General features: G+C 38.0%; 1 protein-coding gene across 1 annotated transcript in view; it reads left to right on the forward strand.

Moving 5' to 3' along the window:
• Window positions 1-21,346, forward strand: part of CPXM2 (carboxypeptidase X, M14 family member 2) — a 123,841-nt gene that overhangs the window by 45,302 nt on the left and 57,193 nt on the right. The window contains exon 4 of the mRNA XM_070752536.1: window positions 5,266-5,405. Within this exon, the coding sequence (XP_070608637.1) occupies window positions 5,266-5,405 (140 nt within the window). The remainder of the gene's footprint in view (window positions 1-5,265; window positions 5,406-21,346) is intronic.

The raw sequence follows: 21,346 nt of genomic DNA on the forward strand, positions 1-21,346 counted from the left end.
AAACCCGAATATGCCAAGACCTTCATACCTACACCCGTGAAAATCTACGAAAATCTGCAGGTGTTCACCCTAGAACAAGGACAGAAACACCAGCCTGAAGATGACAAGTGGGACCTCGTTGAAACGTCGCCAGAAATTTCCAAATCCTACAAATCCCAGTGAGAGGGTATGGCTAAATGATGAGACCAGAACAAGGCCGAAATAGATCTATCCTAGTCTCCCTTAATTTTAAATACAGCAAAAACATGTGACACACACACATAGAGAGACAGAGACAGGGGGAGGAGTGGGTGAGAGAGAGGGAATGAATCTTTTGAAAGCCAACGGTAAATGCCTTTTTTTAAAACCACCCTAACAAGTAATACCATTTTGAACAAAAGGAAATAATATTGATTGATTGATTAATTAATTAATTAATTTGATTAGATTTCTCTGCCGCCCTTCTCCTGGGACTCAGTGCAGCTCACAGCAAAGAATACAATGCGTAAAGAAATCTAATATTTAAATATTTAAATGTACTAAAAATCTCACTACTAAAAACATAAAAATCCAATTTAAGTTAATTCTAAAAACTCCTACACATTTAAGAAACAGACATTCATCCTAATTATTCTTCATTCATGGGATGGGGCTATTAAAAATTCTTAGTGCCCACAGGCCTGTCGATAGAGATGTGTTTTTAGGACTTTGCCTGAAACACTGGGAGGGTGGGAGCAGTGTAAATCTCCAGGGGGTGTTGATTCCAGATGGCTGGGGCCGCCACAGAGAAGGCTCTTTCCCTAGGCCCCGCCAGATGGCACTGCCTGGCTGACGGGACCTGAATAATGCATATGTTGCTTAATAGTGAATACAGCAGTATTCTGCTGTATTTTGCCCCCACAAATTCTCCCTTATCCCATTATTTGTTCAAATGGTGTATATTCGGCTGTCTTGAAAACCACTTCAAGTTCTTAGGGAGCTGACAGTATACAAATGCATTTGATAAGCTAAATGCCAGGCAATTAATCAGTTTACTCCAAAGCATGATTATGGGCAGTGGGATCATACTTGTCCTCCAGCTCTGGAGGAAATAATGCAAACTCCTTTTTGGAATAATTTCTTCTGGAGCAGAAACAGATACAATTGTTAATTGGATTATTATCACAATATCCATACAAATCCCTTATTATCATCTAGATAGGAGAGAACAGCCCTGATCTAAGCGTGGGGAAGTTACTGCATGTTGAAAATCCTTCTACAAATGCTATGTTACAAGCAACCATCAACTCCTTCTTTGTCAGAAGCAAGGAATGAATTTCCTGCCCGCAATTTTTTTTAACCCTGCTGTTCTGTTTAAGAAAAGTAACAAATCTTATGTTCCCGGGTCACCCTGACCCGGACCGAAAACTCTTCATTTGCAGTGCTTATGTTTGGTCTTTTTGAAAGCTTTTTTCACTTGGAAAGTAGTCTGAACATTTCTGCACACAATGATATGAAAATTGAAATGAAAAAAGTAAATCTTATTGGTTTATTTTGCGGATATAATGCACGCCCCCCCTGTTTTTGTGAAATTTTTTTCAATTTATGGATAGTTTTGCTTGCAAAATGCATTCTATTTTACTAAAGTTGGTATGGGATTGGTAGCTTGAACATTTCTGAACATAATGATATGAAAATTGAACTGGAAAAATTGATGCATATTGGTTTATTTTGTTGATGAAATGCACGCCCCCCCCCATTTTTTTTAAATAGTCTTCACTTTATGGATAGTTTTGCTAGCAAAATACATTCTATTTTACTAAAGTTGGTGTGGGATTGGTAGCTTGAACATTTCTGAACATAATGATATGAAAATTGAACTGGAAAAATTGATGCATATTGGTTTATTTTGCACATAAAGTATGTCTCAATTATTTCAATTTATATAAAAATTATGCTGTTAATTTCAAACTTACATACTTTTTTTTAGTAAAATGGATTTGTTTCATAAAATTAGTTCTCTGGCTACAATGTGGTTGATTTTCAAAAGGATATTCCAAATATTTCTAGACAAATATGTATAAACAGTGACAATAATGGCACACAGCAAGGCCGAGGGGGGGTGGCCCTTTTGTGGCAAAAATAAACCAATAAGAACCATTGTTTTCAGTTCATTTATATTTTTCTTATATTCAGAAATGTTCAATTTAGTATATCAAACCTTTTGGGGGAAAATTCCTTAGGGATTTGTAGCCTTAAAAAATAGAAATTGACACGAAATTAAAAAAGGATGGGGGGAGGGGCTTTTTGATCAAAATAAAAATATAAGTCTCAATTTTTCCAGTTCAATTTTCATATCATTATGTTCATAAATGTTCAAACTAGTTTTCCAGTTGAAAAAGTTTTCAAAAAGATCAAATTCAAGTACCTAAAAAAAATATTTTTGGTCCGGTCACATACGAACAGAAACAGATTCAAAGTTATGATTTTTTTTTGCCCAGAAAACAATTAGCCACCACCCCAAAAATATTTTTTGATGATCAGCATTGTTAAATTGAGTAAATGAATGCCTAAGATTTTAAAGAATATTTCGGATTTGGAGCATAAAAAAATAAAAAGTGAAAATGGTTGCAAGCAGCCAAGGGGGGGGGGGGCTTATTTCTGATGTTAAAAAACCAATAAGAATCATTTTTTTCAGTTCCTTTATATTTTTCTTATATTCAGAAATGTTCAAGCTACCAATCCCACACCAACTTTAGTAAAATAGAATGCATTTTGCAAGCAAAACTATCCATAAATTGAAAAAAATTTCACAAAAACGGGGGGGGCGTGCATTATATCCGCAAAATAAACCAATAAGATTTACTTTTTTCATTTCAATTTTCATATCATTGTGTGCAGAAATGTTCAGACTACTTTCCAAGTGAAAAAAGCTTTCAAAAAGACCAAACATAAGCACTGCAAATGAAGAGTTTTCGGTCCGGGTCAGGGTGACCCGGGAACATAAGATTTGTAACTTTTTTTGCCCAGCAAAAACTAAGCCCCCCACCCCCCAAAAAAAATTCTCATAGAGAGAACCCCTGAAGTGATGGATAGTCATGAAATTTCAAGTTTCAGATATGCAGGGAAAATTTTTTACAGGGACTCAAACTTGGCTTCGGGTCACATACGACCCGAACAGAACAGCAGGGTGGAGAAATCACTCTTTTTAGTTTGATGCTGATCAGAAAGTCTGGCATTAAAATGCACTCTCATAATTCTTTGGTGCTGATTGTATAGATGTTCATAACAAGAAGAGTCCAATTATGTAGAGAGTTTCTGGAGGAAAACATCTGTTTTGATTAGAAGTTTGGAGCACCTGGAAAACCCAATGTCAAGTCCTTTAATGAACCGCTTAGAACTTTCTGAAATAATTATATTTGTATACTACCGGAGATTGGATCGATGCTAAGCAGAGCAGTTTCTTGCATCTGCATCTGCAGATGTTCCAGGATTCATAGGAAAATGGGGCATTGCGGTTTTAAAGCCATTCTCAGAGCCATGCTAAGAAATAGATTAGTTTTCATTCTGTATGGTAAGTGATTTATCGGAACAGAATTTAAGAAAGCTCTGTAAATGATGGAAAGAATGAAACTCAAAGCTACTTTGCACTCTAAGAGAAGTATAAATATAACATCTCATTTTGATTACCATGAAATACATGCTCTTATGGTGCATGAGGAGTGATCTGCAGCAAAATCTTCTAATTAAAATAAGCCCAGAAAGATCTATCTAGAAAAAAATCTTCTAATTTTTTTAAAAAGGCCAGAAACTTCCATCAGGTAAAGAAATAAGTATATACAATGGTACCTCTACCTACAAACGCCTCTACTTACAAGCTTTTCTAGATAAGAACTGGGTGTTCAAGATTTTTTTGCCTCTTCTCAAGAACCATTTTCTACTTACAAACCTGAGCCTCCGAAACTGTAACTGGAAAAGGTAGGGAGAAACCTCCGTGGGGCCTCTCTAGGAATCTCCTGGGAGGAAACAGGGCCAGAAAAGGTGGGGAGAAGCCTCCGTGGGGTCTCTCTAGGAATGTCCTGGGAGGAAACAGGGCCTCCACCCTCCCTGTGGTTTCGCCAATCAATGCATTATTTGCTTTTACATTGATTCCTACGGGAAAATTTGCTTCCTCTTACAAACTTTTCTACTTAAGAAATCTGGTCACGGAACGAATTAAGTTCGTAAGTGTTCTGTCTGGGTCACTCCGGAAGCTATAACCAACCCAAAAAGAAAAGGCAAACACACCGGTAAAATTCAAATACAGTTTTATAATGTTCAAAGAAAATGAAGCTAACAGAAAATGTCCTTACAAAGCAGGAAAACACTGGAACTCCAAATATATATACGAAGGTAATTGTCCATACATCAATATAGGATTCTTGCTGCCAAGACGAGGCTGTAGATAACAGACATACACCTCCCACGGTTCTTCAAGACTGCTGGGCCACAAGCCAGGAACAGAGACGCCGAGAAACAATGCAGGTTACAGGAACTCCAAACTGATAACACTCCACATGGCTTCAATAGCTTGCCTGCCTTATAAACCCTTTCCTGCTAATGAGGACCACACCCAAGCCCTGGTGTTTCTTATTCAATGCTGATAATAGTTCCTCAATTGCTCCTTCCTTTGATCTAAACGTCTCTGTCGCATGTCAATGACAGCTTGTGCCTCGTCACCTAATGACTCCAAGCTACTGGCAGGGGAGAGCCCCTCCCCAGGGCTCCCATGCTGTTCTTCCTTGTCACATTCCTGACTGGACCCTCCCCCGTCCGACTGTTCAGCCCCCTCCTCTTCGCTGTCAGCCTCCTCCGGGCATGGAGCCAGCAGAGACGCAGCTGGCCTTTGATCTGCCTCAGGCTGAACCACAACAATAAGTAGAGGTACCACTTACAGGAGAGATTTAAAGGATCTCCCTTTCCCCTTCAGATGTCCAGAGATAAAACTTAACCTCATGCAATCCTTTGCTAACTGATTTTTTTGCTTTTTGTTTCTGAGTTTTTGCATTGCTCTTCAACCCTGCCTTCTGTTTAACCATTTGTTCCTGTTACAGACTTCAGCCTTGACCAGTGCTTTGACACAGATCCAGGTTTGGGGCTTCTAAGAGTCAATAAACAGGCATCTGTGACCACCAGCCATTGGGGGGGGGGGGAAATGAAGGCTAGAATGCACTTTAACTTTACTTGAGCTTACTGTTATGTCTAAACTTGTTTCTTTTCAAAAGGTGTCTAAACAGATTTCTAAAGAGAGTTTTGCCTTCTCTTCAGGCAGGCATTAATGAGAATGATTTTTATGATGGTGCGTGGTGTGCTGGACGGAATGATCCCTACCAATGGATTGAAGTAGATGCTCGGAGGCTAACAAAGTTCACAGGGGTTATTACACAGGGAAGAAATTCTCTTTGGTTGTAAGTAAATATATTACATAATACATTACATAATATGCAGCCATGCATTTTCTAAGTAAAACACAGATGTTTTAGCAAAACCATAAAAACTGTAAAAAAAAAAATTAAAAACATAGTCAAGTATGGAATTAATCACATTGGGCCATCTAGTAAGTACTGCTAAAAGGCAGTTTCATCAAAACAAATTCTTCTCGTCCAGTTATTTCAATGGAGCTTTACTTTGCTAATTTAAATCTTGGTCCTTTTTAAATCAATTTTCTCCACAATCATGGTTAGCCATTTGGGTGACCCTGAGAACATTCAGAGAAAAAAAGATATGTTCTTGATAATATTCTGCAGAGTATTTCAAAACAATGTATCCCTACATGCTGATAAGGTTAATTTGAGTACAAGCAGTGAAGGGCTGGAAAAAAAAATTATTACCAAACTGTGGGCGTGGTTTATTCTGTGGGTGTGGCTTGTCGACCATGTGTCCAGGTGGGAGTGGCTTGATGATCATGTGACTGGGAGTGGATTAAAGGTCACGTGACCGGCTTAAGGGTGGCCAATTTGATGTGACTCATGACACAGGTTAGGGTTAGGGTGCCTGGCCTCTCCTTGCCTCAAAGAGATACAATTTCCCTAACTTACTGAACATCCAAATTATACTATTTAATTCTATGTATATATGCCATATGTGTACATACATATTACACACAGGTACACAAAAATACACATTATCTACTATATAAACTGTATGTGTATGTACACACACACATGCACGCACCCACAGCTCTTCTAAAATTATACACATTCAACCTCATTTACTGTGATAGGAAAAAACATACCCAGAGCCCATAAGGGGAAAAAAGAAAAAAATTCAAAAATTTTCTATCAGTTCTGTGTACCTGACCAAAATGTTTCTACCAGTTCTGCATACCTGACTGCACCTGTAGGAGCCCATCACTGAGTACAAGAGAATCTAAAAGATAGTTATCAGCAGAGGGGAAAGGGAATAGCCTACCTCTATTGCAAACCTCATCTAATGTATCTTTATTTAAGTATTTCTGAAATAAACATGAAAATTCCAATCAACATATATTGGTCTTGTTATTGAACTATGACTTCATTAGGCAAATTTTCTATCTCGTTTCCAGTTTGGAAACAATTTTGCACCCATTATTTTCATAGCCTGTGTTTAGGTAGTGTACCCTTGAGGATAAAGTGGCTATTTACTTGTCAGGGTAAAATACGGCTTTATGTCCATGGAATATTCTCCAGTTTGATGCTGGTGCTGCTTAATTTCAAATTCAATATTAGCAGCAGAGTTTCACAAGTGCTTATTTATTGATATTAGATATATTATAATTTGTTGTGGTTGGCTCTGGGCCAGCTCCTGCTCCAAGGACTGTGGGGGTTGGTTTGGGAGAACGTTATCAGAGACCAGTTTTACTGCCAACAGTTTTGGACAGTGAAGCTTCTGTGTCAAGGGAAGATTCTGGAAGGGAAGATTCTGAGAGTGAAGCAGGATTGGATGATGGGGTAGTTACAGGCAGCCCATTAGCTAATTACCCCATTAGTGAGTCATCATCATTAGACTCGGAAGAAGAGGAATCCATAGATGCTCGCAGGCACAGGTTTATGACAAGGAGGGAACAACTGCACAAGTATTACAGAAAATAAGGGAGAATACCTGTGGCTGGGCAATTAGGCTAATGGGGCTACTGATAAATTGCCAGTATGGTTGAGACTGTGCATGGGAAATTATCCATTTGGTGATAGAGAAGTGTGGTTTGCTTTTGAACTGCTTCAGGATTTACAAGGACTGTTTTGAACAATTCACAGTTAAATACAGCGTGAGGACTCTTGAAGCTGTGACTTCTTCACAGCTGCCTCTTATCTGCTCTGCTTTTGCTTTTGTTTCTCACAACAGTTCAGGCTCGTGGTTTGTGGGAGAGCACTTTGGGCTGATTTAAAGTGCTTGTATACAATATTTTCTTGTTGATAAACCAACTCTTTATTTACTTTACAACCATGTGTGTTTGAATTTATACTTTGGACTTTATTGGGGCTCATAACGTGAAGCCTGGCATAACATAATTAAGGCAGCCTACTTGAGCATCATAAATATAATTATATTGTTATTTTATCCCTTTCTATAACATTGAACATTCTGATGCAAAAAAACATTGTTTCTTATCTTGACTTTTGGTGCTTTGGTCAAGCTAATTTCCCAAGCACCAAAAGGTGAGACAAGAAACAATGAATGGAAATAATGAAGGAGAGAAACAACATACAATTAAGAAGAAAATTCCCAATAATTGGAGCAATCAACCAATGGAACAGCTTGCCTTCAGAAGTTGTGGGTGTTTCATCACTGGAGGCCTTCAAATAAAGACTGGACAACCATTTTTCTGAAATGGCCTAGGGTCCCTGCTTTAGGTTGGACTAGAAGATCTCCAAGATCCTTTCCAACTCTTTTATTCCATGTTACTGCAATTCTGTAAGAAAAGTAAGGTAGATTCTAAAGCATCAACATTTGTGTTAGGTATCTTTCCAAGCAAATGTTTCATATAGTTTACACTGATCCCAGTAAATTTCAGTATGATTTATTCAGTGTGCTTGTGTCTCAACAGTCGCACATGTATCTTAATGGCAGGTATACAATGTCAGTTAAAATCCAACATTTAAACTCTGTTTAATTGTCAGTTGTCATAGTCTCCTTTCAATAACAGTGAAGCTGAATTCCAAAGCTTTTATGTCTGATAAAATGATGCCTCGCATTGCATCAAGTTTGATCACTGAAAATTCAAGATAGACTTTTCAGCATGAAGAAAAGCCGCGATAGAAAGCTTCCCACATTAAATGTTAGCTTGTTGCACATTTATTAAAAGTACATAACTGCTGGCAGGAAAAGTTGACAGCCAAATAGACACTAGATTTTACCAGCAATGTTTGAGGTACAATAAAGCAGTTTCATTCAGAAGAACAAAAAACAGAACAGTGTGATAAAAGTAGTAATGGGTAGAATTGTATGTAGCTTCAGATTTAGCAGCATAATAGCATTGACAGACTCTATCGATTTTTTTAGAGTAGGGGTCGGCAACCTTAAAAACTCAAAGAGCTATTTGGATCCATTTCCCAGAGAAAACAAACACCCAGAGCCACAAAATCTGGATGGGTATGGCAGACTCAATGTCACTCCCACCTAGTCCCATGACCCCCCCACCCAGCTATAACCACTCAGGTTTTGTGCCTGTTTTATTTTATATGAGAAAAAGGTATCTCTCTCTTTCCCCTTTATCTTTCGCCCTCTCCTATCTCCCTCCCTGTCATCTTTCTTTCTTTCTTTCTTTCTTTCTTTCCTTCCTTCCATTTCCTTCTTTTCTTCTCTTTCTTCCTTTCCTTCCTTCTTTTTCTTCTTTTATTTCCTTCTCTCTCTCTTTCTCTCTTTCTTTCTTTCTCCCTCCCTCCCTTCCTTCTCTTCCCTCTGCGCTTATCGTTCCATTGCCTCTCTTTCCTCCCCCCTTTTTAATTTTGGGGGGGGAGCCGAGGTGACAGAGGGAGGAAGGGTAGGAGGGTGGGGATGTTCCTGTCTCTTTTCCCTCCCGTTCACTCGGGACCAGCGGATGCGAGTCACACATCAGTGACCTCTCTTTCTTTCCCTCTTCCCATCTCTCTCTATCTCTCTCTTTCTCCCTCACCATCTCTCTCCCCCTGTCCTTCTCTCATCTCTCTCTTTCTCCCATCCCTCTCTTTCTCCCTCTCTCTCCCCTTCTCTCTGTCCACATGCGGGGAGATCTCCTCAAGAGAGCGGCAAGCGGAGCAAAGGTAGGGAGGGCAGCCAGCCAGTGGTGGGCAGCTGCCCGCTTAGGGAGGGTCTTTGGACACAGCTTCTCTCCTGCCCTAAGGATCTGGCCATTGCCTTGCCATGTCCCATCCCGTCTCAGCTCCCTGCAGTTCTTCAGCTGAGTGGGAAGGATGTGAGCTCCAGCCCAAAGTGTCAGGAAGCAAAGGCTGCCTTGCATGCATATGTGGTGTGATGGCAGCTACTGGGCTGCTTCTCTCCTGTCCTAAAAATCTGGCCATCACCTTGCCATGCCCCTCCCCTCCTGCATGAGAGGAGAAGGAGGAGAAGGCAGCTTTCGCTTCCTGATGCTTTGGGCTGGAGATCACGTGGCCCCACTTGACCAAAGAGGGAAGGGGGGGCGAATGGGACAGGACACAGCAAGGCAATGGATGGATCCATAAGGCAGGAGAGAAGCCGTATCCAAAGACCCGCCTTAAGCAATCAGCCACCCACCTCTGAGCACACCTTTGTTGTCCTTTGGTGCTTGCCTGAGGGTCCCCCAGTGCATGCACACACTCCTGGCCCTGCCACAGCCACCCAGGGAGTCCTAAAAGGGGAAGAGAGTTGCCCAAAGAGAGACCTTGGCTGAGGTTGTCTTTGTTCCTCAACCAGCGCCAGAGAATCAGCCTCGGCTGCATGTCCATTCACACCGTTACCCTTACCTTCTCAGGCCAGGTGAGGGAGAGGAGGCTGAGGCCAGCCAGTGATGGGACAGGGAGCCACATCAGGGCCCCCACATTGCTGCATGTGACTCCGGAGCCGTGCGTTGCCGATCTCTGGTCTAGTGAGAAAAAAAGCACTGAGAATAATGCAAACAATTATTCTTTGCTGCTTTTTCAGACCCATAAGAGGCCAAAGATACAAAGCAGCATTTTTAACACTATCTTGTGAATATGGAGACAACATAAACAGGGAACTAAATTAATATCATCATAGGGGTAGTAGTTCCTTTTTTCTTTTTGATAGCCTCCCTTCTTCCCCAGAGAGTCAGAAAGGAATGTCTTGGGGTGTGTATCTGGTCACAGTGTGATTCTATAGGATTCTAGTCACATGTAGGCTTGTGTTACAGCCTTTTTAACTGGCATACATTGAAATACATTACATAATATATTACATAATATGCAGCCATGCATTTTCTAAGCAAAACACAGATGTTTTAGCAAAACCATAAAACTGTAAAAAAATTACAATATTTTAAAAACATAGTCAAGTATGGAATTAACCACATTGGGCCATCTAGTAAGTACTGTTAAAAGGCAGTTTCATCAAAACAAATTCTTCTTGTCCAGTTATTTCAATGGAGCTTTACTTCTAGAAAACTGTTAAGAGAAATCAATAGCGGTCATTTGCCAAAACTCTTTTATAGATGGAATTTTATTCTGAAGGGGTCAGGAGCAAACATTGACATAAATCCAGTATACCTCTAGTAAACACAATAATGATGGAAGTGAGTCTCTCTTTCAATATCCTGGTGCCATATTCTTACTCAGACCTGAAGATGATTAGATACTATATTAGTTGAAATCAAGACTGCTTTTAAATAGTACAGTAATTCTATGAAATAACCAATTAAAAGGCAATAAAATGAAGAGCAATCTATAAAACCATGTAGAACCATGATGGACACGGGAAACAAAACATATTATAAGTAGTCCTTGACTTATGACAGCAATTGAGCCCAAAATCTATGTCATTGATTGAGAAATCTGTTAAGTGAGTTTCCCTCCCCCCCACCATTTTACGACCTTTCCTGACCCAGTTGTTATGGAAATTGCTGCAGTTGTTAAATTAGTAACGCCTTTGTTAAATGAATTTGCCTTTCCCATTGACATGGCTTGTCAAAAGTGATCACGTAACCCAGGAACCTTGAAACCATCAACAGTGTGAATCAGCTGTCAAGCCTCCAAATGTAAATCATGTGTCCAGGGAGATGCTGCAATGGTTAGAAGTGTTAAAAATGGTAATAAAAGTCACTTTTTTTCAGCGCCTTTGTAACTTTATACCTTCACTAAATGAACTGTTGTAAGATAAGGACTACTTGGACTTCTGTCAAGAATGGCTGGTCTAGGACAGTGATGGCGAACCTTTTTCGGCTCAGGTGCCAAAAGGGTGTGCACATGCGCGATAGTGTGCGGTTGCGTGCCCATACCCATAATCCAATGCCCTTCCCCCATGCATTCGCACAACCCCTCTATTACCCCCATGCATGCACACAACCCTCACCCCCACTGTCCACACACACATGCGCAGGGGCCTCACTGAAGCCTCCGGACTTCCAGTAGGCCCATTGGGCCATTGTTTCGCTGTTCCCAGGTTTCAGGAGGCTTTCCTGAAGGCTGGGGAGAGTGAAAATGGCCAAAAAGAAGGCTGAAAATGAGCTGACCAATGTATACATGCATACTGGAGCTCGCATGCCCTCAGATATGGCTCTGTGTGGCACTTGGGGCACCCGTGCAATAGGTTCGCTATCAAGGGTCTAGGTCTAGGATATATGTTTTGTATGTTTTTTAAATAATGGGTTTTTAGATATTTCCTTTAAAATATTATATTTGTTCATCGTACACTGTTTTATTATTGTTGTGAGCCGCCCCGAGTCTGAGGAGAGGGGCGGCATACAAATCTAATAAATAAATAAATAAATAAAAATAAGGGAGACTGAGATTCAAATCCATTTTCAGAGATGGGAGGTCACTGGGTGACTTTGGATCCAAAGGCTTATTTCAGTCCTCTCTACTTTGCTCCCTTGTTTACTGTACAGTAGTACCTCTACCTAAGAACGCTTCTATTTACAAACTTTTCTAGATAAGAACTGGGTGTTCAATATTTTTTTGCCTCTTCTCAAGAAGCATTTCCCACTTACAAACCCAAGCCTCCGAAATTGTAACCAGAAAAGGCAACTGTAACCGGTGAAGCCTCCGTGGGGCCTCTCTAGGAATCTCCTGGGAGGAAAGAAGGCCTCCACACACACACATTATTTGCTTTTACATTGATTACTATGGGAAAAATTGCTTCTTCTTACAAACTTTTCTACTTGAGAACCTGATCTCGGAACAAATTAAGTTTGTAAGTGGAGGTACCACTGTATTATAATGGTGGAAGAATCTCATTCATTTGATCATGTGAACACTATTACTCTTTCTTCACTAGATGGCACTGGACTTAGGCATAACAGAGAGAAATGAGGACGGGTTTTTTGAGTCAGTTCTGCTAGGAAACAATAAGGTTTTTGTGTCACTTTTAGACTTTTTAGTCTTTCTTTAACAGGCTGCAAATGTTCGAGACTTGCAATAGAACCCTGAAATAAACTTCCATGCTGGGCTACATATGGTAATTTCCTCATAAAAAGGTCAAGTATTTGAACACCATTTAAAAAACAAACCCGCAATTGCTACGATGACAAATTTCACAGGCACACGTTTATTTAAATGCTGGCACTCTTTTTTCCTTGTCATCTGCCTATGCACAGTAGACAATTACAAAATTAAACTGTTAGAAAAGTCTAAAATGATTAGATGATTAAATTCAACTGTTTCTTTGCTAAAAGTTTTAGAAAACCTGTCACTAAAGGGAAAACTTTTTTTTTTCTGGCCATGTTTGTTATGGCTTATCTGGATGCAAAATTGGATTGTTACAGCAATTAAAAATAATTCAGGGGTCATATTCGTCATATCTTTCCCAATTAATAATAGTACCCCATTCTTTAAAGGCATAGAACCTGTCAGACAAATTGACCTGCATTTTTGTGACATATTCTGGAAATGGAGACACATTCTTAGTTATTTTAAGGACAAGAGTTAGACTTGCAAACTCACCTAGGCTGAAGAGCTATTTTCATCTATGGAAATGCCAGTACCACACTCAGAGTTTTCAAACACAGATGTTCAAAATGTTCAACTAGTTTGAACGCAGGTGGAGAGGAGGATTGGGATCATAAGGTATTTTCAGGCACAGGTAGTCCTTGATTTATGACCACAATTGAAACCCGGATTTCTGTTGACAGACTGTTAAGTGAATTTTGTCTCATGTTATGACCTTTCTTGCCACAGTTGTTCAGTGAATCACTGCAGCTGCTACGATGGTAACAAGATTGTTAAGGGAATCTGGCTTCCTCATTGACTTTGCTTGTCAAGGTTCTGAAAAGGTGATCACAGGATCCTTCGATGCTGTAATTATCATAAATATGAGTTAGTTAGCAAGCATCTGAATAAGAATAAGTTTAGTTCTGAAGATAATATCACAATGCAAGTAAATGGTTTATAACCATGGGAGAGATTGATGTTAGCCATAACCAGCATGTAAGCATGGGTTTGCTAATTGTACTGAAACCTGATTGGCTGTAACCTATATAAGGAAGAAAACCCTTGCATGGTTATTACAGTGGGTGGTTTGTTACAGAGTGGTTTTGTTAGAGAGTGGTTTGATACAGAGTGGTTTGTTATAGCATAGAGTGGTTTGTAGTTTAGTGGTTAATGCTTAGTGGTTGTAGTAGTGGATTTAATAAGAGTTATATGGAAGTATTGTATGATAGTTTATTTAGAAAAGCAGTTTGATAAAAAGAGAAGTAAAAGAATCCTCGGAGAGGGGCAGCATACAAATCTAAATAATAATAATAATAATAATAATAATAATAATAATAATAATAACAACAACAACAACAACAACAACAACAACAACAACAACAACAATATATTTTTACAAGAAAGCCTGCTGCTGTGTTTCATCGAAGACTTCAATTAGATATAGTGGTTAACTGTGGCTACTTTGTGGGTTAACTTCCATCTACGCAAAAGTCTCTCTGCCCAACAAGATTGTTAAGGGAATCTGGCTTCCTCATTGACTTTGCTTGTCAAAGTTCTGAAAAAGTGATCACAGGATCCTTAGACGCTGCAATTGTCATAAATATAAGCCAGTTACCAAGCATCTGAATTTTGATCACATGACCATAATCTCATTTTTTTCGGTGCCATTGTAATGCTAGTGACTGAAAGAATGATTGTAAGTCGAGGACTATCTCTGCTATCTGGTGAGAAGCAGATAAGATACAATGGTGAAAGAGGCATTTAATTGTGATATTGCATGTACACAACAAATGGGTGAGGCTTGTAATGGAGCACATTGCTTTTGTCATTTTGATGAAAGCAACAAGATTCCTGAAATATCACTAAAATAAATATATCAGCTAATTGTACTGCATATAATAAATATCACTAAAATAAATATATAAGCAATCACAGACACACTTTATCGTAACAATTACATTTTTTTGCATCAAAGACCTATCCTTTCCCCCCCTGCAATTAAGAAAGGATGAACATATATTTTTAGTTGTGAATTGGGTTCAATTTCCTTGAATTTACTGGAGAAGGAAAAGAAGGGGAGAGGACAATAGAATCATTAACCTAGTCTTTGAAGCAGTGTACAATTCGATCATGAAAATACAGAATTGTGTATGGAAGAGTACAAGGTGCCTATTTCATTGAATGATCAGTTAATTTGGCTGCCAATCCCATTTATGGTCATATTCAAATGTATCATTGCTCTAATTCATTTATGAATCACTGCACATTTTTGTAGGACAGGGCGACATGTAATATAGACACAAGGAGACAAGTTCATTTCATTTGAAACCTAATTTTCTTCAGCCATGTTGTTATAGAATAGAATACATAGAATGTGTATATGCCAAGTGTGATTGGACACACAAAGAATTTGTCTCCAGTATTACGGTATGTACAAACAATAAAGTGATAAATCATAAGGTAACAATGGGAGAATAGGGGGAAATGACAAGGCTAATAGCAACATGAAGGCTAGTTTCCGTGGCTTTTCTTTTCATTGTAATAATCTTTGCTCAAAAGTTAATTGTTCAATGTGGTTAACTGAAAAATATGCACATGATTCTAAGCACTTGATTCTGGAACAGCTTTTTATTATAATTACCATACTTGAACTGCAAAGATTTATTTATTTATGTACTTATGCATTTAATTATTTATTTATTATTTATTTATTTATTTATTTATTTATTTATTCATTCATTCATTCATTCATTCATTCATTCATTCATTCATTCATTCATTTGGCTTCTGTGATCCAAATGACCAATAGTTCAGCACACATTGATATAGATCAGGGGTGAGAATTAATTTTCCCAAGGGGCCACATGAGAAACTGGGACTTCTTCTGGAGGACTGAACCAATGTAACTTTATTTGATGCCCTCAAACTCTCTCTCCTAACCTCTTCAAGCCGGTCCAAGTGCTGGGCAGATGCAGAAAATTGCTTTCTCTTTTCACCCTCCCATGGCCACCAGCTGACTTGAAGATGCTCACAGTGACTGTGCAAAGCTGGATATGACTCAACATCCTTTCCTGCCTTTTGCAGCACACATTTACATTTGATAGGGACAACTAAAGGCTATATAATGGTGCAGGGACTGTAAAATGCCTAGCTCTGATATAGAATAAAATAGAATAACAGAATTGAACGTCTTCTAGACTAACCCATTGTTCAGGTAGGAAACCCTATACCATTTCAGACAAATTCTTCTTTAATGTCCAATTTCTTCTTTAAAACTTTCAGTGTTGGAGCATTTACAACTTCTGGAGGCAAGTTGTTCCACTGATTAATTGTTCTAACTATCATTTCTTCTTAGTTCTAAGTTGCTTCTCTCCTTGATTAGTTTCCACCCATTGATTCTTGTTCTATCCACAGGTGCTTTGGAGTATAGTCTGACTCCCTCTTCTTTGTGGCAACCTATGCAATATTGGAACATTGCTATCATGTCTCGCCTACTCCTTCTTTTGATTAAATTAGACATACTCTTAAATGGTGGAAGGTCTTAAGCATCACCTCGAGGTTCAATTACTGCAATGCTCTCTACATGGGGCTACCTTTGAAAAGTGTTCGGAAACTTCAGATCATGCAGAACGCAGCCGCGAGAGCCATCGTGGGGCTTCCAAGATTCGCCCCATTTCTTCAACACTCCGTGGCTTGCATTGGCTGCCAATCAGTTTCCGGTCACAATTCAAAGGGTTGGTCATGACCTTTAAAGCCCTACATGGCATTGGACTAGAGTACCTCTGGAACCACCTGCTACTGCACAAATCCCAGCGACCGATAAGGTCCCACAGAGTTGGCCTTCTCCAGGTCCCATTGACTAAACAATGTCGTTTGGCGGGCCCCAGGGGAAGTGCCTTCTCTGTGGTGGCCAACGCCCTCTGGAGCCAACTCCCCCCAGAGATTAGAACAGCCCCCACCCCCTTGTCTTTCGTAAACTACTCAAGACTCACTTATACTGCCAAGCATGGGGAAGATGAGACACCTTTCCCCCAGGCTTTTTTATACTTTGTTTTATGTTTGGTATGAATGTGCTGTTTGGTTTTTTAAATATTGATAGGGTTTTATATGTTTTTAATATTAGATTTGTTCCACTGCTATATAGTTTTTATTACTGTTGTGAGCCGCCCCGAGTCTTCGGAGAGGGGCAGCATACAAATCTAATTAATAATAATAATAATAATAATAATAATAATAATAATAATAATGATAAAACTTATCAGGAAAGACTTAATGAACTCAATGGGGGTTAAATGATAGAAATATTTAAATATGTTAAAGGGTTAAATAAGGTTCAAGAGGGAAGTGTTTATAATAGGAAAGTGAACAAAAGAATAAGGGGGCACAATCTGAGGTTAGTTGGGGAAAAGATCAGAAGCAACGTGAAAAAATATTATTTTGTCTAGAATGTGCAGAGATGGACAGAATGTTCAAAAAATTAGAAGGAAAAGAAGACACACAATACTATAAGATATGGGGAAATATTTACAATTGACTAGAGAAAAGGACAATAATAAAATAAATAAATTAGAAATTAGAAATTTACATGTAAAGCAAAGCAATACATTAATAAAAGAATATCAACTTATGAGGAAAAATTTCTCTGATCAAAATGTCTGAAAGAGTGGGGAAATTACTTTCCCATAATGTCTGTAATTAATTATATGTCTTGTTTCAGTTACTGTTTTGTTTTTTACTTGTTTATTTGTATGCCTGTTTTATTATTTATGTAAAATAATAATAATAAAAGATATATAAAAGATATTATTTTATTGAAAGAGGAGTAGATGCTTGGAACAAACTTCTATCAGGCGTGGTTGGTAAATTTAAATATGCCTGGGATAAACATACTGTATATCCATCCTAAGATAAAATACAGGAAATAGTATAAGGGCAGACTAGATGGACCATGAGATCTTTTCCTGCCATCAATCTTCTATGTTTCTATGTTTTTATACCCAGTTCCTGCAACCGTTCTTCATATTTTAGCCTCCAGTCCCCTAATCATCTTTGTTGCTCTTCTCTGCCCTCTTTCTAGAGTCTCAACATCTTTTTTACATTGTGGCAACCAAAACTGGATACAACATTCCAAGTGTGGCCTTAATATTATTGAGTGAGGTACCACTATACTGTACCTGTGCATTTGGTTGTTCTTGCCTTAATTTTTTCACCATTGAATATATATATTATTTTTACAATATTTAGCAAGGTGTTTTAACCATGATAGTGTAGCACTATTTTTAAATATTTTTTTTATGCTAGAGTCTTTATTTTTATTTTTCTCCCAGTACTTCTACACACAAATATACACACACCACTATAATTATATGTCTCAAGGAGATTCACAACCCAAGTGATAAAACAATAATTCAGTAATTCAAATCTAAACAGACTGCAGAAAAGGAAACTCCCTTGTTTTTGCACAAAACATATTCCAGAAATCAAAGTGTTGGTTTTTACCTATAAAACCCTACATGGCTAGGAACAGTCTATTTATGAGACTGTCTCCTGCGATATACTTCCCAGAGACCAATTAGAACACAAGGGGTGGATCTCCTCCAGGTCCCGTCGACTAAACAATGCAGGTTGATGGACCCACGGGGAGAGAGCCTTCTCTGTGGCTGCCCCGATATATATTATGGAACTAACAACCCCCCCACCCGATGTCCATACTGCTCCCACCCTACTGGCCTTCTGAAAGGCGTGAAGACCTGACTTTGTCGGCAAGCCCGGGAGCAGTGAAGGTAACATTTTATCTCAGCCGATTTGTAACTGTTATGTATGTATGGATAGTTCATTAGGGTTCATTAGAGTTTTACTGTTCTTATTACTAATTATTTGACTTTGTTTATTGTATGTACTATTTACTGTTATAATCCCATTGGAATTGGGCAGCATTTAATTTGACTGCGCCCTTTTTAGACCTCTGTATAATATATCATTGTACAAATACAGTTTAAGTGAGAGGGGGACAAGGAAACATTTAATGGGTGTATATTATGTTTCCTACAAAAAGATACTACATATCTGGGGCTCTTTTAAATATTTTAAATTATATTTAGATTTGTTATAAACTGTTGTGCTATGCTGTGAGCCGCCCCGAGTCTGCGGAGAGGGGCGGCATACAAATCTAAGTAATAAATAAATAATAAATAAATAAATAAAACATAAATATACCATCATCATTCATTATTTTAGCCATTGTTTATCCTCTTCCAACCAATATAGTCCTGAGCTTTCTTTTGCCAATTGGACCCACAAAACTTGCTGATGTCATCAATCCATCTTGTTTTAGGTCTCTTTTGTGGATGCTTTTTATCAAGTGTGATCCCTTCTATAACTGCCTTGGTCCACATAAATTTAAACACAACTCAATAATCCCATAATTCTTACTCCTTTACAGAAAAACTACTTCACAAAGAAAAAATAGTAACACTTTCAAAAGTAATCATTATTTAAATCATGACACTTTATCAAACTGTATTTGAAATTACCTCACAAATTAGTTATACATCATTTTAACATGTTTTCCTTTTAGATCCAGCTTTTCTGAGAAATTATTTAAAGTTGGATGAAGAAAATGATAGTTATGACAGTACTGCTTTTTTGCAAATTTGGACTGCATGTTCAGCACTTAAAAATAACCTTGATAATGAATTCATTACTTTTATGCATATAATGATTTTTTTCTTCTGTATTTTTGCATATTCATAAATGGGAGAAATATATCTAATACTGACTAGAGACTAGTTTTGAAGAAATGTGGGATTTTTTCCCCATTTTTTATTATTTAAATACCAGGGGGTTTTTCAGGACCTTTTTGAACTTAGTGAATGTTCTTTTTCTACATGCTTAAACATAACACACTGAATTCACAAATTCACAAAAAAACCTGATCACAACTCTGGAGGATAGAAGCGATGCATCCTTTTTAGTGTTATTCCACATTTTAAAACATACATGCAGGTAGTTCTTAATTTACAACTTATAACCATTTTTCACAATTGTGACCATTGTCATGGCCACATGATCAGAATTCAAATGCTTGGCAACAGGTTCATATTTATCACAGTTGCAGTGTCTTGGAGGTCATGTGAACCCCAGGATACTGAGACCATCATAAATATGGAACAATTGCCAATCATCCAAAGTTTTGCAACCTTCTGACAGGCAAAGTCGATGTAGAAACCATATTCACTTAACAACTATGTTACTGATTTAACAACTGCAATGACTCTCTTAACAACTATGGCTAAAAAGGTCATAAAATGGGGCAAAATTCACTTAACAAATTTCTCACTTAATAATAATAATTTGGGGCTCAATTGTGGCCATAGACAGACACATGGTATGGCTTCTGCCTTCAGGTTATCATCCATGACCTGGTTAGCCCGGTGATAGTTGTCTACTCGGGAGATGTATGAGCTCCACTGTTCAAAATTTAGCCATTTTGAGAAGCCCCCTGTGGTGCTGGTTACTGCAGTTGGAGGTGACCTGCACTTAGGAGTCTTGGGGATAGATCCTTCAGGTACATCTATGTCTCTAGTGTGTCTTACTGGCAGGCAGTAAGTCCCACCTGGGCTCTTTACCTGGTGTTACATCCAGTGATTTCAGCATGCCTCCAGTATGTTTTACTGGTAGGCAGTGGTGAGAACTAGTCCTGCAGTGGTGAGAACTAGTCCTGCAGGGTCTCTTTATCTATCCTATCACCCAGTGATTTCAGTCTCTTGGTTGGGCTTCAGTAGGCAATATATTTAATACATAACAACAATAATTTTCGATATTGTGAAAAGGAAGTAATGACTCTTCACTGACTTTCTTTGAAATTTTGGAATTGCTAGTGGTTTTATTAATTTATATTTAAATACCTGATATGTTAATCTTTTTTCCCTTTGAACTAATAATTTTGTGCAGTCTTTTCTTTAGAAATTTTGCACAAATAAGAGATGAATAAAGGTTTAAGGATATTGGCTATTGACATTAAAATATTTCATGACAATGATTACCATAAATGTCTATTCCAGTTTTATATTTTATATACAAATTCACACATCTTTTTTTTCCTTCCAAAGCATAGCATAATATTTTGCCCTATTATTCTATTTTTTATTAAATGTTAATAGGGAGAGGGAAATACTACATTATTATAATAGTAGAGGGGGAAATAATCTATAGTTACTATCAGGTGAATCTTAGCCATTTTCTAGAATGAGAATTTGAATGAGGAAATGGAATATTATGTACTTTTGAATCAGTAGCAAATGTTCTTAAAATCTTAAAAATCTTGCTTAGTATGACATAATGTGAGTAGTTCCAAAAAACCCAACTCCAGTTCCAATGGATTGGAATTATATACATTTAACTACAGAATACAGGCCTGCCCAGGTAATATTCCATTTTTGTTTGATATTGAAATAAGCATGGTGTTATAAAAGATCACTATGATTTAAGGAGGTGATTGAGTTTCTGAATTACAAGGGGAAAAATAAGATTGACCTTTATAACTGTATTTTGCTTGAGTGAGGGTTATTAAAGATGATTCATGCTGGGAAGTAAATAACTCTGAATGTACAATCTTGGATTATCAATATGTACTTATTTTCTGCTTATAAAGTAGCACTTTATTAATGAAGTGGGAGGAATGATCAATATTACTTTCTGTGGCCAAAGTTTAAGCGTTTGTTTTAAAATTAACTTTACTTACCTGACGATCATAAATTATACAATATGATTTTTTTTCTGTTTAATGCATTACATTTATTATATATAATAAA

The sequence above is a fragment of the Erythrolamprus reginae genome, chromosome 5, assembly GCF_031021105.1.
Source record: "Erythrolamprus reginae isolate rEryReg1 chromosome 5, rEryReg1.hap1, whole genome shotgun sequence".
NCBI lineage: Eukaryota > Metazoa > Chordata > Lepidosauria > Squamata > Dipsadidae > Erythrolamprus > Erythrolamprus reginae.